The sequence below is a fragment of the Rhea pennata genome, chromosome 6 (assembly GCF_028389875.1).
Source record: "Rhea pennata isolate bPtePen1 chromosome 6, bPtePen1.pri, whole genome shotgun sequence".
NCBI lineage: Eukaryota > Metazoa > Chordata > Aves > Rheiformes > Rheidae > Rhea > Rhea pennata.
Genome location: NC_084668.1, coordinates 2,250,532 through 2,266,383, shown reverse-complemented (window position 1 = coordinate 2,266,383; position 15,852 = coordinate 2,250,532). Strand labels below are relative to the sequence as shown.

General features: G+C 36.5%; 1 protein-coding gene across 1 annotated transcript in view; it reads right to left on the bottom strand.

The window, feature by feature from the left end:
- Window positions 1-15,852, bottom strand: part of NEB (nebulin) — a 135,896-nt gene that overhangs the window by 91,371 nt on the left and 28,673 nt on the right. Inside the window, exons 30-48 of the mRNA XM_062578819.1 lie at window positions 14,827-15,033; window positions 13,985-14,089; window positions 13,710-13,817; window positions 12,981-13,292; window positions 12,234-12,440; window positions 11,130-11,234; window positions 10,234-10,341; window positions 8,583-8,894; window positions 8,226-8,432; window positions 6,899-7,003; window positions 5,917-6,024; window positions 4,754-5,065; window positions 4,325-4,528; window positions 3,734-3,838; window positions 2,825-2,932; window positions 2,064-2,375; window positions 1,482-1,685; window positions 556-660; window positions 348-455 (exon numbers count right to left, since the gene is read on the bottom strand). Of these exons, the coding sequence (XP_062434803.1) occupies window positions 348-455; window positions 556-660; window positions 1,482-1,685; window positions 2,064-2,375; window positions 2,825-2,932; window positions 3,734-3,838; window positions 4,325-4,528; window positions 4,754-5,065; window positions 5,917-6,024; window positions 6,899-7,003; window positions 8,226-8,432; window positions 8,583-8,894; window positions 10,234-10,341; window positions 11,130-11,234; window positions 12,234-12,440; window positions 12,981-13,292; window positions 13,710-13,817; window positions 13,985-14,089; window positions 14,827-15,033 (3,342 nt within the window). The remainder of the gene's footprint in view (window positions 1-347; window positions 456-555; window positions 661-1,481; window positions 1,686-2,063; window positions 2,376-2,824; window positions 2,933-3,733; window positions 3,839-4,324; window positions 4,529-4,753; window positions 5,066-5,916; window positions 6,025-6,898; window positions 7,004-8,225; window positions 8,433-8,582; window positions 8,895-10,233; window positions 10,342-11,129; window positions 11,235-12,233; window positions 12,441-12,980; window positions 13,293-13,709; window positions 13,818-13,984; window positions 14,090-14,826; window positions 15,034-15,852) is intronic.

Here is a 15,852-nt window from a genome sequence, read left to right as displayed (position 1 = left end):
AGTGCCAAAGGCACCTTCCCGTCCCAGGCACGAGGTGCATCTTCAGTACAGGCCTCCAGCTACTGAGCTTGAGAAATGAAAACTGAAAACACTTTTCCTACCAACCCTCTGGTTTCTGAAGTGGCCAGCACACTACAACTTTAGTCACAACACAGCATGCCCATACCATGCACGCAAAACCACAGGCAGGCCCTCCAGGAACAATATGCTCAAAAACCAGCTGAACGCTAAGGACTACTGAAGTGCAGTGTGGCCTCAATTCTTCTAAGGCTACAGACCAGTGACTGTAACAGCAAGCACTCAGACAGTCCGAGGAGGCGTGCCACTAAGGCCTCCCATGTACTTACATCACTTGCAATATCTCTGGAAGCTTTTGCAGCCTTGATAGGAATGGCATCTGCTCGCAGGTCATACCCCTTTTTCTTCTCTTCTTCCATAGCAAGCTTGTACAGTTTCTGAAAGAAAAACGAGCGTTGCCCACGTGCCTCAAACAACACCGCCCCCTGGGCCACCACTGTCCAAGGGTGGCCATTTAGCTCCAGCTGAAACACCTACCTCGCTGTAGTTCAGTCTGTTCTGCTGCGCTAGCAAAATATCAGGCGTGTCTGGCATAATGTGAACGCTGGTTTTATCCTTCTCCCAAGCTGACGTGTATGAGCGCTGGAAAAGTGAGCACCACGTGAGCTAAGATCTCACAAGCACAAGCAAATTACTCAGAGACTGAACTAGCTGAAGGACCTGCAGCAAGGGCCTCTCCTTTGCACTGGCTCATGCACCCCGGCAGCACTCACGCACTACAGGAGCAGGCAGCCGGAGGCAGGAAGAAAGGTGCTTCCCTCTGCTGAAACCCTCCCCCCACACAGGCCCACACATCTGCTCCAGCGCACCCCGGGCGTTAGGGACTAAACAGCATGGGCGCTTGCTGATGGCCCAACTGAAGGCGCGTGGTGTTGTCCTACTCATTTCTGCAGCACCCTGCTGCCTCAGCCAAGTCAAAAGAGCAAGACATAGGAAACAGCAGAACAGCTACACCTAGCCAAGGCAACTCAGCCTTTGCATTCTGCAGCAAAGCTCAACCAAGATGCTTATGTAAGAATCCCAACCACTCATGCAGGGGGCCCTTGAAGAGGCAAACTCAAGGATAACTGCCCTCCCGCCCCCTTAACCACAACAGAACGTGATGCCATCTCTAACAGGAACACGTACCCCCTTTTCTTGCAAAACCAGCCTCCAATCAACCAAAGCCAAGTGCGAGCCTCTTGGCATACCTCTTCCTTTCCAGAGGCTTTCTAATGCTTAACTCGCTTCTGTTCAGCATGGCACCCAAACCCTGCTCCAAATTACTCACAACAGAACACACTCCAAAACAGTGAGCACAAACCCCTGCGGCCGTAGGGCACAATACCCCACTAGCAAAACCCAGGTAGTGACCAGGTAAAGGCACCCATTTCCTTTCAACTGCAAACACTAGCAAACCTCACCTGGTTCATCATCTCAGAGTTGTGCTTCGCCAGAACCATTGACATAGAGTCAGCAGGGCTCGTGAATTTGATGGTGTCCGGGTGCTGCCGATACTTCTTGTCACTCAGGATGAGGCATGCTCGCTTATTCTTCTCATCGTCCAACGAACCACTTGGCAACCAGCCAATGCCCCTCAGCCACTGGAGATCGGACTTGTACACAATCTGCACGTAGAGACAAAGACACAGAGTAGCTCAGCAACCTCCTCCACCCACACAAAAGCTCCTTCCCACCAAGGGAGGCTACACCTAGCAAAGCAGACTCCCCAGGTTCAATCTGCCAGCCAGCAGGACAGAATCCCAGTAAGCTCAGCACACCAAAAGAAAGGTGCCTGATGCAAACTGTGACTGTGAGGTACGACCCACGCAACCTTCACCCTCACCGGGCCCAGTCAGAAACACCTGGCAAGTCAGTATGGGCATGGAACAGGCTCACAGATTAGGCCTAGATTTTAACACTCCTCCCCTTGCACCTTCTCCACCAATGGAACAAACCACACCTGAAACATCCAACGGGATCAAGTCCAGTAAAGAAATACTTACATCGCTCTGCAGGTCATACATTTTCCTCGCTTGTACAACATCATTCTGGTCCGGCAGACAGGTCCACCGATGCAGAGGATGCTTGTAATCAATATCACTGACCAGCTCCTGACATTTCTTTGCCAACACAATTCCCAGCATGTCCACCGGGCTACTGAAGTGCGTCTTTGTCTTCTCAAAGGCTTTCTTGTACTCCCTGTCACTCTGGACCTTGGCTACGTGCATAGACCACAGCATCTTTGGGTCATCCTCTATGTTCCGCGCTCCAATATGGTGGCCAAGCTGCTTGCGGTAAGCTGTTTTATATTGATACTAGTGGAATGAAATAAGAAACAAGAATTTTCACTTATTTTGGATTTGAAATTTGTATTTTTGTATTGTAAAAACACTTTTTAAATATCCAAGCATTTGAGGATGTGCATTAATTTTCATGTAATTTAATTTGTGGACTTGCTGCCATGGGAAGCACTATATTCTTATAACTTATTGTAGCTCTTTTAGATATTTTTTTTAATTTCATTTCCACAATATATTAGCTCCATTTTAAAATTCGTATTTTTTCTATTTATTGATTGCTGTACTCTTTTCCATTATTTTAACATTATTAATACTAATGTAACCACTGGGACAGAAAGCAACAGAAGAACTTTTAAATGTCATACTACTCCTCCTCCTAAATAAAAAGAAATTGTACCTCAGAGATGTGCATCAACTTAATGTCACACTATATTTCCTTTATTTCCATTCAGTAAAACTCTTACCTCACTAGCTATTTCTCTGGATGCCTTTGCTGCCTTGAGTGGTATAGCATCAGGAGGAAGATCATAGCCTTTTTTCTTCAGTTCTTCATATCCTAACTTGTAAAGTTTCTGTTGAATAAAGATTCAAAGTAATATTGATTAATAGGTGAAATTATTCTGCCTTTAAAAATGTAGAGCTTTACTCTCTGTTTATTTAAAATAAGGTATGAGATGTCAAATACAATTTAATTCATCAAATGAAGATCCATAGCTTATTTTAATAAATGTACATTTTGTAACCAATGAAGATATTTCAAAATAACTATCAGTACATTTTCTGATTAACTCATCTGTGATCAGTGCTGTCTTTTACTTGACATTCTAATCTGACTGAATAATAGGGTTTTCTAGGGAGGTAGATAACACAACTTGTTGATTCTCTGTATACAGTTTCAATCAAAATTATCTCTTTTCTTGAATATTTATGATAGAAATTTTTTTACCTTTTGCATGTATTCTATATTTGTTCCATTATAGCAAAGAATTTGATGTAATGTTATGTAATTCTAAAAATGCAATTCAATATAATTAGACATTTTAACAAAACAAGAATTGATAGGCTTATTAAATACTACTGAATTTGTAGCAAGAACATTAATATGATCAGTATGGATGAGAGATGTATCTGAAAACAGCTAACTTGTGTTGAATAATTTCTTGGGTTTTTTTGTTTTTAACATTCTAGTAATTTCACTCCTACTTCACATTCTAGCAGTTCCACTCATGCTTCCCAGTGCATAACAACTTTCACAGAAAAAAATCACAGCTGTGTTTATAATGGTTAAAATTCCAGAATTACTGCATTTTAAACCAAAACCACAAAGAGTAATTCCAGATTTCATAAATGAAACATTGTAGAGAAACACTTACATCACTTGTGTTGATTAAATTTGATTTTGCCAGCAAGATTTCAGGAGTATCAGGCATGATGTGAACCTGAGTCTTGTCCTTGTCCCACGCTTCTCTATACAGTATCTGAAAAAGGAAACAAACAAAAATACCTTGTCTGATAAAATGCCTACATACGTATCAGTGAATTCAGCTTACCTTTTCTCTTCAATAGCAACACAAAGATGTAACCCACAAGCATGAGGTCATATAAACAATGCAAGACATTTAAGTCAAATAATATACCAGCTTACAACTAAAATTCCACCTTTCTTCCTTCATTACACCCACGAAATGTCAAGCAAAAAGTATTATGATGATACACTTATATACTATATAGTAAGGGTCTTACTTACAGGTATTACTGAATAAGCTATAGAACACTAAAGACCTTAATCTCTTGAATAAGCCACAGTGCTTCTTGATAAATGAGCAATAAAGCATAGATTGAAAATATCTGATGTTTATGTGTATTTTAATCCATGTTCAGATACAGAGATCTTTTTAACTAATGTATACTAATGTATTTATTCATTTATCAAATTACATGTTCTGTCTCTAAAGGCAACTTACATCACTTCTATTTTTGGCATTAGATTTTGCTAAAACTATGTCCATGGCATCTGGGATACTTGTGAACTTAATAGTATCTGGGTGCTGCCGGTACTTCTTCTCACTCAGGATTTCAGAAGCTTTCTTATTCTTTTCAGATTCCAAAGATCCCAAAGGACTCCATCCAAGACCTTTGAGCCACTGTAGGTCTGATTTATACAGATTCTGTTATGGAAAAAAATGAAAATCATAACAGGTTATTTCCCTGTTGTTCTACTAACCATATGAAAGACTAACTGGCATTTTAACAGAGCTTAGTTAGCTTCAATCTGTGCTGTATCAACATCCAAAGGGAGTTATTAAAGATACTTTTCAATCAGCAGTAAATATTTTACCTTCTCCCCCCCAAAAAAATAAAAAGAAGAAGAATCAATTTCAGAGGAAACTTACATCACTCTGCAGTTCATAGACCCTCTTTGCTTGAATGACATCATTCTGGTCTGGCAGACAAGTCCAGCGGTGTAGCATGTGTTTGTAGTCTATATCGCTAACAAGTTCCTGACATTTCTTAGCCAGAAGGAAGCCTAGCATATCCACGGGCATGTTAAACTTTGTCTTCCACTTTTCAAAATCTTTTTTGTATTCCCTCTCACTCTGCATCTTAGCTACTTGCATAGACCACATCATCTTAGGATCATCCTGTAAGCTGCGGAATCCAATGTGATGTCCCTGTTGCTTGCGGTAGCCTTCTTTATACTTGTACTAAAATTAAAAAGATTGCATTACTGGAATTACATTAAGAATCAGGTAGTGGTAAAATACACAAGGAAAACATCAATACATTCCCTTAATATTGCACATTACCAATATAATGAGCAATATGTTATGTTTTTTACTCATGTAAAAGTTCAGTAGCCCCTTGATTCATGTGCAAAACCTCACTTGGTGTCAGTGAATGCCATCCCTGGAAAATAAATAAAGCCTCTAGAGAGGAAGAGTGCATGGCTCTGAGAACGGTCTCCTGTGCCATCTGATTTATACAGTAACACACTTCCGAACTCCCAAAGGCTGAAACACTGCAATGTTCTGAGGAATAAAATAACCAGCAATGGAAAATGCACATACTTAACATTCAGAAGCATTTCCTAATTATCAATAAAATCTCTTCTATAAATGCAGGATTTGTATTTACATCAAATTACAGACAAATACTAGCAATATATGTGTCACCAGACCTATTCCAGAGGTGTAAAGACAATTTCTCAGGACTGGCATTGGTCAAATTTGCTGTTGCTTTACAAATGCAACATTCAAAAGAGCACACAGCTCCAGTTTATACTGTTCCTAACTTTGTATGACTACCTATTTCATGGGGGGAACACAATCTTTGGAAGTCCCAAGATGCAAGAACAACTCTTGTCAAAATGTTTTCTTTATTGACTACAGCATATCAGGGAAAGAGTCTTTTTAGCAATTTTTTTTTTCAATAATTATTCTCAATAATTTTTCCAATACACATCTTAGAAGACGGATAGATCTGGATCTGGAGAGGTTCAGTAGGTTCCAACAATTACATAACGTGCACAGCAGATTGAATTAAAAATGTTGCTTACATCACTTGCAATATCCCTTGAAGCTTTGGCAGCTTTCACTGAAATGGCTTCAGGTGTGAGGTCATAGCCTTTCTTTATCATTTCTTCCCAGCCAAGCTTGTATAGTTTCTAAAATTGAAAAAAAATTTAATTGAAAAGCCTTAGTAATATATCTGTCATCTTCTATTTAGATATATCAGCGATCCATATTACCAAATTTTGGTCACCGCATAGGCTTCAGTTATGAGAGAAGGGCTACTAGAAAGGGAACTGAAAAAAGCGAAATAGGCAAGAAGCTCAAGTCTTCCAAGTCAGGTCAGCAGTTAAATAGTTTTCCTTATGGCAGCAGTTTCCTGTTATACCTTAGCTTGGGGATTTGAAACATATCTGGGGAATTTGAATTTTGTACATCTGGGATAACTGATAAATTTTTGATTGGCTAAACAAAATTTTAACTAATGAGGCTGTCATGTAGCTGTTAAATAGTCAATTCAGTTTTTGCACAGTTGATTTAAATACAAGAGCTTGCAAGTCTAAGGTTCACCTCTCAACAATAATGCAAAGCAAAAGCTAAGTACTTTATGCTGTACAATTGTCACTTACACTTGGAAGATGAAAGAGAAGTTAAAATCACTCCACATACTTCTACTATGTATTAAATTAAAAATATGCACAATGGACTTGTACTTTTATAACAAGGAATTTTTAATGCAACTTATTTCTATGGTAAGCATAGAGCGTGGACTAATTACTTCCAGAGTTCAAAACAGGTCTAAATTCCCATATATTTTACTATAATTTAGGCTATTTTTTACCCTAAGGATGGTACCAACTACTACTCATGGCAGTATCAAAATTCTTGCATCTGTTTTAAAATATCCCTTCTCCTTCTTCTAACTTAGAAAAATTAACTACATTTTATTTTGAAATGGGAGGGCAGCTTTATATTTGAGAAAGGCAGACACTAATTTAAAATGTAACAGAAAGTAATAAAAGACTCTACCTGACTGTAGTTCGTACTGTTCTGCTTAGCCTGTAGAATATCCGGTGTATCTGGCATCACATGAATCTGAGTTTTATCCTTCTCCCAAGCTTGAATATAAGCATGCTATTGAAAAAAAGTGACATTGGATGTGTCAATATTAATGACAAAAGAAAGCTCTTTGGAGGTTTTCATCTTTCCATTTGTGCATTTTGGTTACTGAAGGGTAAAGAGGGAAATGTTGACTCAGATGTATTTTACCATATAATGATCTAATCCAGAATCAGCTGAATTAGGATCAAGTCTTCTGGGTTAGAAGATCATTGCTTCTAATGAAGTCTACATATCAAGATTTTCACTGCCTATAAAACAGTAATTTTAGCTTGCTTAACAGCTCTTGGTTTAACACTGACAATTTCCCATGAGTCAAACTAGTGAGAAATACACTAACAAAGGAAAGTTTCATCAACAAATTTTGATTTATCTGAACTTAAATGTCACATCAAAATATATTAGATTCAATACATTTTTTCTAAAAAGAAACAGTGGCTCCTTGATGGTGAACTAGGCTGCACAGAAGGCTGGACTCTTAATATCAGCAATTCTATAGCAACTCTGACATGACCACTAGCCCAGTACAAGAACAAGGCCTCAGAGATTTCCTGACATGAAACCATGAGACTAGATGCTCTGATGGTCTTTTAGAAGCCATGGTTTTAGGGTTCCTCCTCCAGGCTTTCAGGAGCTACGGTTCCCCATCTGTATTCAGAGAGTCCTAAAATCTCTTTCAACTTCAATGCCATCCCATAGCATCCCTATGAGCCTGGTTAACAGTTCTGCTTTATCACCAAAAAAATCAAATGAAATTATTTAACTTCTGTGTAACAGCTGTTCTAAACATTTCTTCCAGTAGCATTTTTTAAATGAGAATTACAATGTTTTTAAAAGCTAAAAATACTTAAAACTTGGAATTTTGTTTATCAACTAGTGAAGATATCAGAATAAAACACATTTTCTGAGGTAAATATTTTGGTAGGACATTGGTTGGTAGGAAAAATTATCTATTTCATTTCCCCAGAATTAAAAATGGTTTTTATATAAGAATGAGAAGATTAGTAGATAGAGAGGTGGCTTTGAGAAAAATGAGAACAGATGTATTTATTTGTATCATTTATTAGTAATTGCGTGATTCATTTAAGAAAAAATTGAAACAAGAGGAATCTGTAAGTGATGTATTTGGTTCTCTCAGGGAGAAAATGCTACACACAGGTGGTGATACAGGCTCACACAATGTTTATTAAAACAAATTATTTTTGATGTCTGACTAGTTCTCTACATAAATACTCACCTTATTCATTATTTCTGCATTCTGCTTTGCAAGCACCATGTCCATGGCATCATTCTGTTTTGTAAAGGGGAACATGCTGGGATGCTGGCGGTATTTCTGGTCACTTGCAATTTCTGTAGCTTTCTTAGATTTCTCCACATCCAGAGAACCAGCAGGACTCCAGCCAACACCCTTGTACCAGTCATTGTAATCGTGCTTGTACTCATTCTGCCAAACAGATCACAAAAGGCAAGTTTACACTTTACAAATAGTAAATTCTAAATAATTCTGTTGTTTCCAAAACACAGTCATAATGACCAAACAGGAGGGGAAAAGTCACATCTGTGAATGATAGTCAGAAAGAAAATAGAATCTTACATCACTTTGTATCCGATTCATGTTTCTGGACAGTTCTAAACTCATTGCATCTGGTAGAAGCATATAGTGGTGAATCAGCCGCTTGTAGTTAGTATTGGTTACACGATCCTGTGCCTCTTTAGCTGCCATGATACTAAGTGCATCAGAAGGTGTTTGGTAATGTGTCTTGCTTGTCTCATAGGCTTTCTTGTACTCACGATCAGATTGCATCTTTGCCACTTGCATGTAATGGACAAGCTTGGGATCATCCTGAAGACTGCGGAAGCCTACAAGTTTTCCCTTGTCTTGTTCATAACCTAATTTGTACTTATACTGTGAAAAGAACAGAGGCAGGGGTTTTAATTCTACATCACTGTAAGACAAACAACATCTATCCTATCTTAATTTAAAATAAGATTTTAAAGTTGTTAAGCAAACACCACAAAGAATACGGGGGAATGGCAGCTTTGTCCACTTATTTTGCTGTAAAGGACACCCCAGGAGTAGATAACTCAAATTTTAGTGTTCTTTTAAAGCAGTATACTTAAAACTTTTTTTGAACAATGAAATTTCCTTACAACAGTTTATTCTGCCTTTACATGAGGTAGAAGGAACATATAAGATCTAGTTTGCTGAAGACAGTTCTTTCTAAAATGTTCCCTTTTTAGTCTTTTCATGCTCCTATTTACAGACACCCATACTAGCTATAAAATGAACTATTACAAGCATTAGAACCAGGGTAAGTTAATCCACGCAGTTCTCCATTACCATTGCCATCCTGCTTCCAAAGCTTAGCTTAGTCTGCAGTATACTCAGAATACTTAGGTTGAGATCTAAATTTATAGATAAATTCAAAGATCTAATCATCATTTCCATTAAGCTCAGCTGTTCAAATCATCTAAAAGTTCAAATACAAGATTGTTTTTGCATTTGTTTGTTTAACAAAAGGAATGGTTTAAATTCTCAACTGCTTCTTCAGGCCCTAGTCAACCATAGGCAATAGAGTATACAGACCAAGTATTAACCACTTGGAGATAACTGAGAATGGAAGAACTTTCCTCTTAGCCTTAGAGGAACGTTGAGCAAGTTGACTTTGCAGAGGCTACTACATCACCTATGTTCTTAAAAAAAAATGGAGGACTAAACAGCCTATCCTTAAGCCCTCACTTCACCTCTATCTCAGGCCAGCTTGGTGCCTGCCACAACCAAATCCCCATTATTGATTTGCAAAGGAATTCAGAATGATCTGAGATTCCAGAAACTACATCCTCTGCACCAATAAATTCAACAGGACTGCCACCAAAGGAGCAAAGATAACTGTACAATGGCACAAAAATAATTTAATTTAAAGCTGTGTTTGTTCTTTTCAATTATTTATAAGGCTGGCCTCTGAACATTCAGTACAAACCACAAATATCCAGTGTACATCTTTATAAAGTATCCAAGCATTATCACACTGAGGAATAAACTCATAGGTATTTTCTTCTAGGAAAAGTCCCACATATATCTCCTCACCTCTCTAATGAAGAAATTGCTTTTTTAACCCAGATGGCAAAATTATCAGAATATTTATGCCAAATATGTTGGAATTATTTACAAACAAGAGATAAAGAACATTCACTTAATGCTTTATAATGTCTAAAATGGACTATTTTCTCTTTTAAGAACTTACATCACTAGCAATGTCTCTAGAAGCTTTGGCAGCTTTAATGGGGATAGCGTCAGCTCTGAGATCGTATCCTTTCTTCCTAGATTCTTCAAAGGAAAGTCTGTACATTTTCTGTGAAAAGAAAGGAAAGAAACATTCTTTAAAGAAGCAAATCACTCAACCCTTATATAAAAACTGTTCATTATACACAATAATTTGAAACATAGACTGTTGATATGTTTTAACACTCCCTGAACAGTTGTTTAAAGCACTCAGGAAATAAAAGAACTGAATATTCCTTCAAAATTACGTCCTAGCATTAATATACTAATGCAGTTGAATCAAACTATAATAAGTAAGATAATCTAAAACAATAGAGCAAATAATTGCATTTGTTTCCCACATGCACAAATACTGGTTTAGTTGCATCTCTAAGGATATCATCTTTTTAAAAATTGTGATAATACTATGTGCACAATTAAGATTTTCATGATTACAAACAATTCTTTATTTAGCATACATGAATTTAACCATTAGCTACTGAAAAACTGGCAATAGTATCATTTTTTACACAAAAATAGATTAAATCTATGAAAAAGCTTTGAAACTGCAACAAAATTTTGTGTATTAGTGAATAATAAACATAGAAACAAACATGGATAACATTCAAATTCTATTATTTTATTAATAATTATTATATTTTAGATACCTACATTTATACTTCATAGTGGGTCTATAAATAATATGTTTTTTTCTTTATAGCATTTGGTATTTAATTTCAAGGAAGGAAGATGGGGAAAGAAAATAGTTTTTTGTGCAGTTAGCAAAGTGAGAATTACAGACACCTTCCTACGCTGTCATCTCATTTATTCCTAATAAAAAAATAGCAGCAGATTATTAGCCTTACAGACAGTACTTACATCACTTAAATTAAATGCATTGGCTTTTGCTAAAGCAATCTGTGGAATATCTGGTGTGATATGAACGTTCTTTTTGTCTTCTTCCCATGCTTGTTTATATCGGTGCTGGAAAGATAAAATAAAGATGTCAACGGAACAATCTCGATAAAAACACTAAATAAAATTATTTCTTATTAAAGTTATTTCCTATTTTAAATGTAATCACTCTTTTGTGATATGAACATTAGAATGATGCATCTGCTAGTGTGGTAGGAACATTTGTATTTTAATTTTACACCTACAAGCAGTGTGAATCAGGACTAGCTCATGAAGTTAATAGTGGAAGGCTGAAATAAAAGTGGAAGAAATACTGATCTTGCCACAGCATTATCTTGCTTTTCTCTTGCTCAACAGTGTTAGTAACAAACCTCAGCATAAAACAATAGGTTTCAAACCCAAGTCAGAGAGTATACAAAAAAAATACTGTTAAAAAAGTAGGCTATCTGGTCTAAAATAAAGGATTATTACTTATCTCTTGGAAAATAAGTATCACTTGAGAGTGATAATAGAGCTTTTCTTAGAGGAAGTTGAGCTAAGAGATGTACACCTAAATTCTGGTGGTCCTGTAACTACAAGGCACATGAACACTAGACACTTCTAATGAACACCAGTGGATGATAGCAGTTCAGCAGGAGAATCAGAAATTAAGTATCTCATTATAAATGCATTCGTATTACAGTGCAACTTCATATCAGTGTAACAGGTATCAAATGAAACAGACCATACATTTAAAAGTTTAAATCCTTTTCTCAAAAGGGATCACTCCAACACTTTCAGCCCACCGAGTTAAACTCTTAAAAGTCTAAAATCTGTTATGCTGGGCAAATTTTACTTAATGGTATGTGACCCTCAAGTGTGTCTTATATGTATTTCTCAAAAATACTTTGGTCAAGCTCTGCTTTCAAGTATAGCAAAGCTCTATTAAGGCTAAATACAATGCCTATCAAGCATATTCATTAGTTGCCGAAACTGACAATTTCAGAAGCTGCTCATACAGTAAAATTGTATATTAGATCAAGTGTAATTTGACTTTTATTCCTGTAAACTTAAAAAAAAAATTCTTACTTCATCCATGATTTTTGCATTATTTAAAGCTAAGACCATGTTCATAGAGTCCATAGGAACAGAGTACTCCCACTTGTCTGGATGCTGACGGTATTTCTTTTCACTGACAATTTCCATGGCTTTTTTGTTTTTCTCAGCTTCCAAGGAGCCCAATGGCATCCATCCAACACCTTTCATACTTTCATCATATTCTGCTTTGTATTGATTCTGGAAGCAGAAAGAAAAGAAATAAACAGATGAATGAAAAAGTCTGCAAATCATGATACTTCTTTCATGTGCTTAATGAGTATTAGATTTTGAGTGCACTTTTTCTAAAAGGAATCAAACAGTACTAAGATGCATCCAGTGTTTATTTAGAAATATATTTAATACAGTGGTATCTCTTTTTCTATTATCCTGCCTTTCTTAGTGAAAAGTGAAGCATTTCCTGCCTTGGACTGCACACGAGTATTGCTCCTGAACAGCCTAACTGGACATATAAGCAATAAACATACACTTTAATTTATAAATAAAATGACATATTTCCAAGTCCAAATTCTTTAGCAACAGATGTAAATTCATATTTCAGAGCAGTCTGAGAAACATACAACCACTATAATTTCTGGAGATCTCATTTTATGTACTAGACACTAATATATAACTGAATGAATTTTGTTAAGAAAATTCTGCTATTTATCTTACAGTATCTACTTGTAAAGCAAGCATCATTTCATTGGCAATGCAAAGGTTGAAAAGTCTCTCACTTACATCGCTCTGTATCTGCATCATGTTCTTGGCTAATTCAAGACTCATAGCATCTGGCAAAATATTGTAAGTATGGATCAAGTTTCTGTAGTTTGCATTTGTAGCCACCTCCTGTGCCTTCTTGGCTGCCACAACACTGAGCATGTCAACTGGGGTATGAAAATTAGTTTTTGCTTTCTCATAATCTTTTTTGTATTCACGATCGGACTGCATCTTAGCCACTTGCATGAAGTGCACCAGCTTGGGGTCGTCTTCAAGACTGCGGAACCCAATATGCTTTCCTTTTGATTTTTCATAGGCTAGTTTGTATTTATACTGACAAGAGGAAAGACAAAGAGCAGCAAAAACTTATATCAAAAAATGCATCATTAGACTCTCTTTTTTTTTTCTAAAAACCTACACAATATTTATTCTTTTTCAATACAAGTTTTTTTTCACTAGTCCTCAGATTTAGTCACCTAAACTTTTTCAGTCTTACAAAACAGTCCATTGAACAAATGTATATGATGGCCAGTAAATTATACTATTCAGTGTTATTCTACTGGAGACAAAATAGCCCTGAAAGCAATTGCTGTAAAGGTTTATCACATCAAGCATATAATTGAAACCTATATGACTCAAAATGCTTGAAAAAACATACTTGTGCATAACATAGCACTCTGAAAAAGATCTGACTGGCTTTATACGTCAAACAATCAGCTTCTCTGAGTCCTACCAGACCATAAAACTTACATCACTTGCAATGTCTCTGGAGGCTTTGGCTGCTTTTATAGGAATAGCATCGGGCTGCATGTCATAACCTTTCTTTTTCTCTTCCTCCCAACCAGCTTTGTATAGTTTCTATTTAAAACATAAAAGAGAACAGTTATTTTAACAAGAAGGTGAAAGTATTAAGTACGTTATATCTGAATTTAAGTATTTTCAGACCAGACATAAAAATTACACCAATTTTTGATTTGTGCACTTGTAACAGACATTAAAAGTCCACTTTGAGTATGATAGCTCACATCACTCATGGTGATCTGGTTCACTCTAGACTGCAGAATTTCTGGAGTATCTGGCATAACGTGAATGTTAGTCTTCTCTTTGTTCCATTTATCAGTGTAGAGCCTCTGTAATTACAAAGTGATATTTACTATTGGAAAGGCATCACACACAGAATAAGAACTTGCTTTCATTTTGTTCACGTTCAATAGATAATATTTTGCAGTACAAAGTTCCATAAGCACTACAGATGATCATCACAAATGCAACTAAAGGACAGCAATATTATATTCCTCTTCTTTCTTTTGTACTTCATCTGAGAAATCTGCAGTATATTTTGATAACTAATAGGTACTGAAAATGAAAATTTTCAATCTGCATTTTTCCCTGCTTTGTCTCCTTAAATACAAAGCATTTTTCTTTCCTACACCCTCTTTCCATGGTAAACACAGAATAAGGATCTGGAGTATTCCAAACACTGGGGATATATGTCTAAGTATTCCCTCAGAGTACACGTACATACTTATACAAAATGTAACTTTTTTTTTTCAGCTCACTGATTATTAATACTATTTCCAACAGAAAAGGGGCAAAGGTTACGTAAGTGCTATAAATCTGGAGAACATATTTCTCTAATTGTAGAGAAAGGAGGAAGCTCTAATCTTTATAAACAGAAAATGAAACACTTGTATTTATGGATCCAGTCTGGGGCTTCCATCTGTGTATAGCGCACAGTGCTCTCCAAGCGAATCACTATATCCATTTGGAAGTCTAATTACTTCAGTGAGAATACATCCACAAGAGAATTTTGTACAATGAAGGCCCTAATGCTAGCTCAGTCATGACCATCTGAAAAAATTCTCACCTTATTCATGGTCTTGGCATTTTGTTTAGCAAGCACCTGTTCCATTGCATCCATCGTAATGGAATATTTCAGCTTGTCTGGGTGCTGGCGATACTTCTTTTCACTAAGAATCTCTGTAGCTTTTTTGGCCTTTTCTACATCCAATGACTGAATTGGCATCCAACCAACTCCTCTTAACCAGTTAGTAAAATCTGCTTTGTAGGCATTCTTTTAAAAATAAAAAAGGAAAACCAGAGGGAGGTAATGAAAATTAGAATGCCCAGATTAAAAAACAACAACAACAACAACAAAAAAAAAAAACAGATGAGATCTTAATTTCTCATGGTCATTCATTTTTGAAGAAAAATGTAGAGAATTGTGCTAGAACAGTTAATGTTTTCCAAGTCTTTAGCGTAAAATTAGGAACTATTGATGTGTTAAGGACAAACAAATTCTGTTCACTAAACCAATGTGTAGAACTCCCACTAGAAACAACACACAACTTAGAACAAAGTTTGTGTGGTAAAGGTGAAAAACTGACAAAAATACAATAAGCTTTTAAATGAAAGTCGTTTGTCAGTAGATTCAGTTCTCAGTAGAATTAATTCACTGCGAAATTTCTTCAACACCTTCTGCTTAATGGCCTCATTCTGCACATTCTTGAATCAATACTATTCCAAATTAATCATACTTTACAATGTGGCTTTTTAAATACAAAAAAAAATATGAAGATGCTATGAAAATAAAGCATGTTCCTAAAATTCAGTGTTAAAAACAATGACATCATCATATTTACACCTGATAAAAAGACCACATACTTTTATAGTGTATGCACAGAGGGCAAAATACATCCCAAAGTATCACTTTTCTCTTCTAGCAAACATCCTGAGTTTGACAGCCAAGCAAGCTCAGCCAACTCAGCAAGAACGGGTAAAAATACAAGGAGGAAGCAAAAAACCCAAGATGAGTATTTCTGCATTTGGAAAGAATACCATGTCTAAAGCTCAGATGCTATACGTGCTGGACAGTACAAATATACACGTTGTC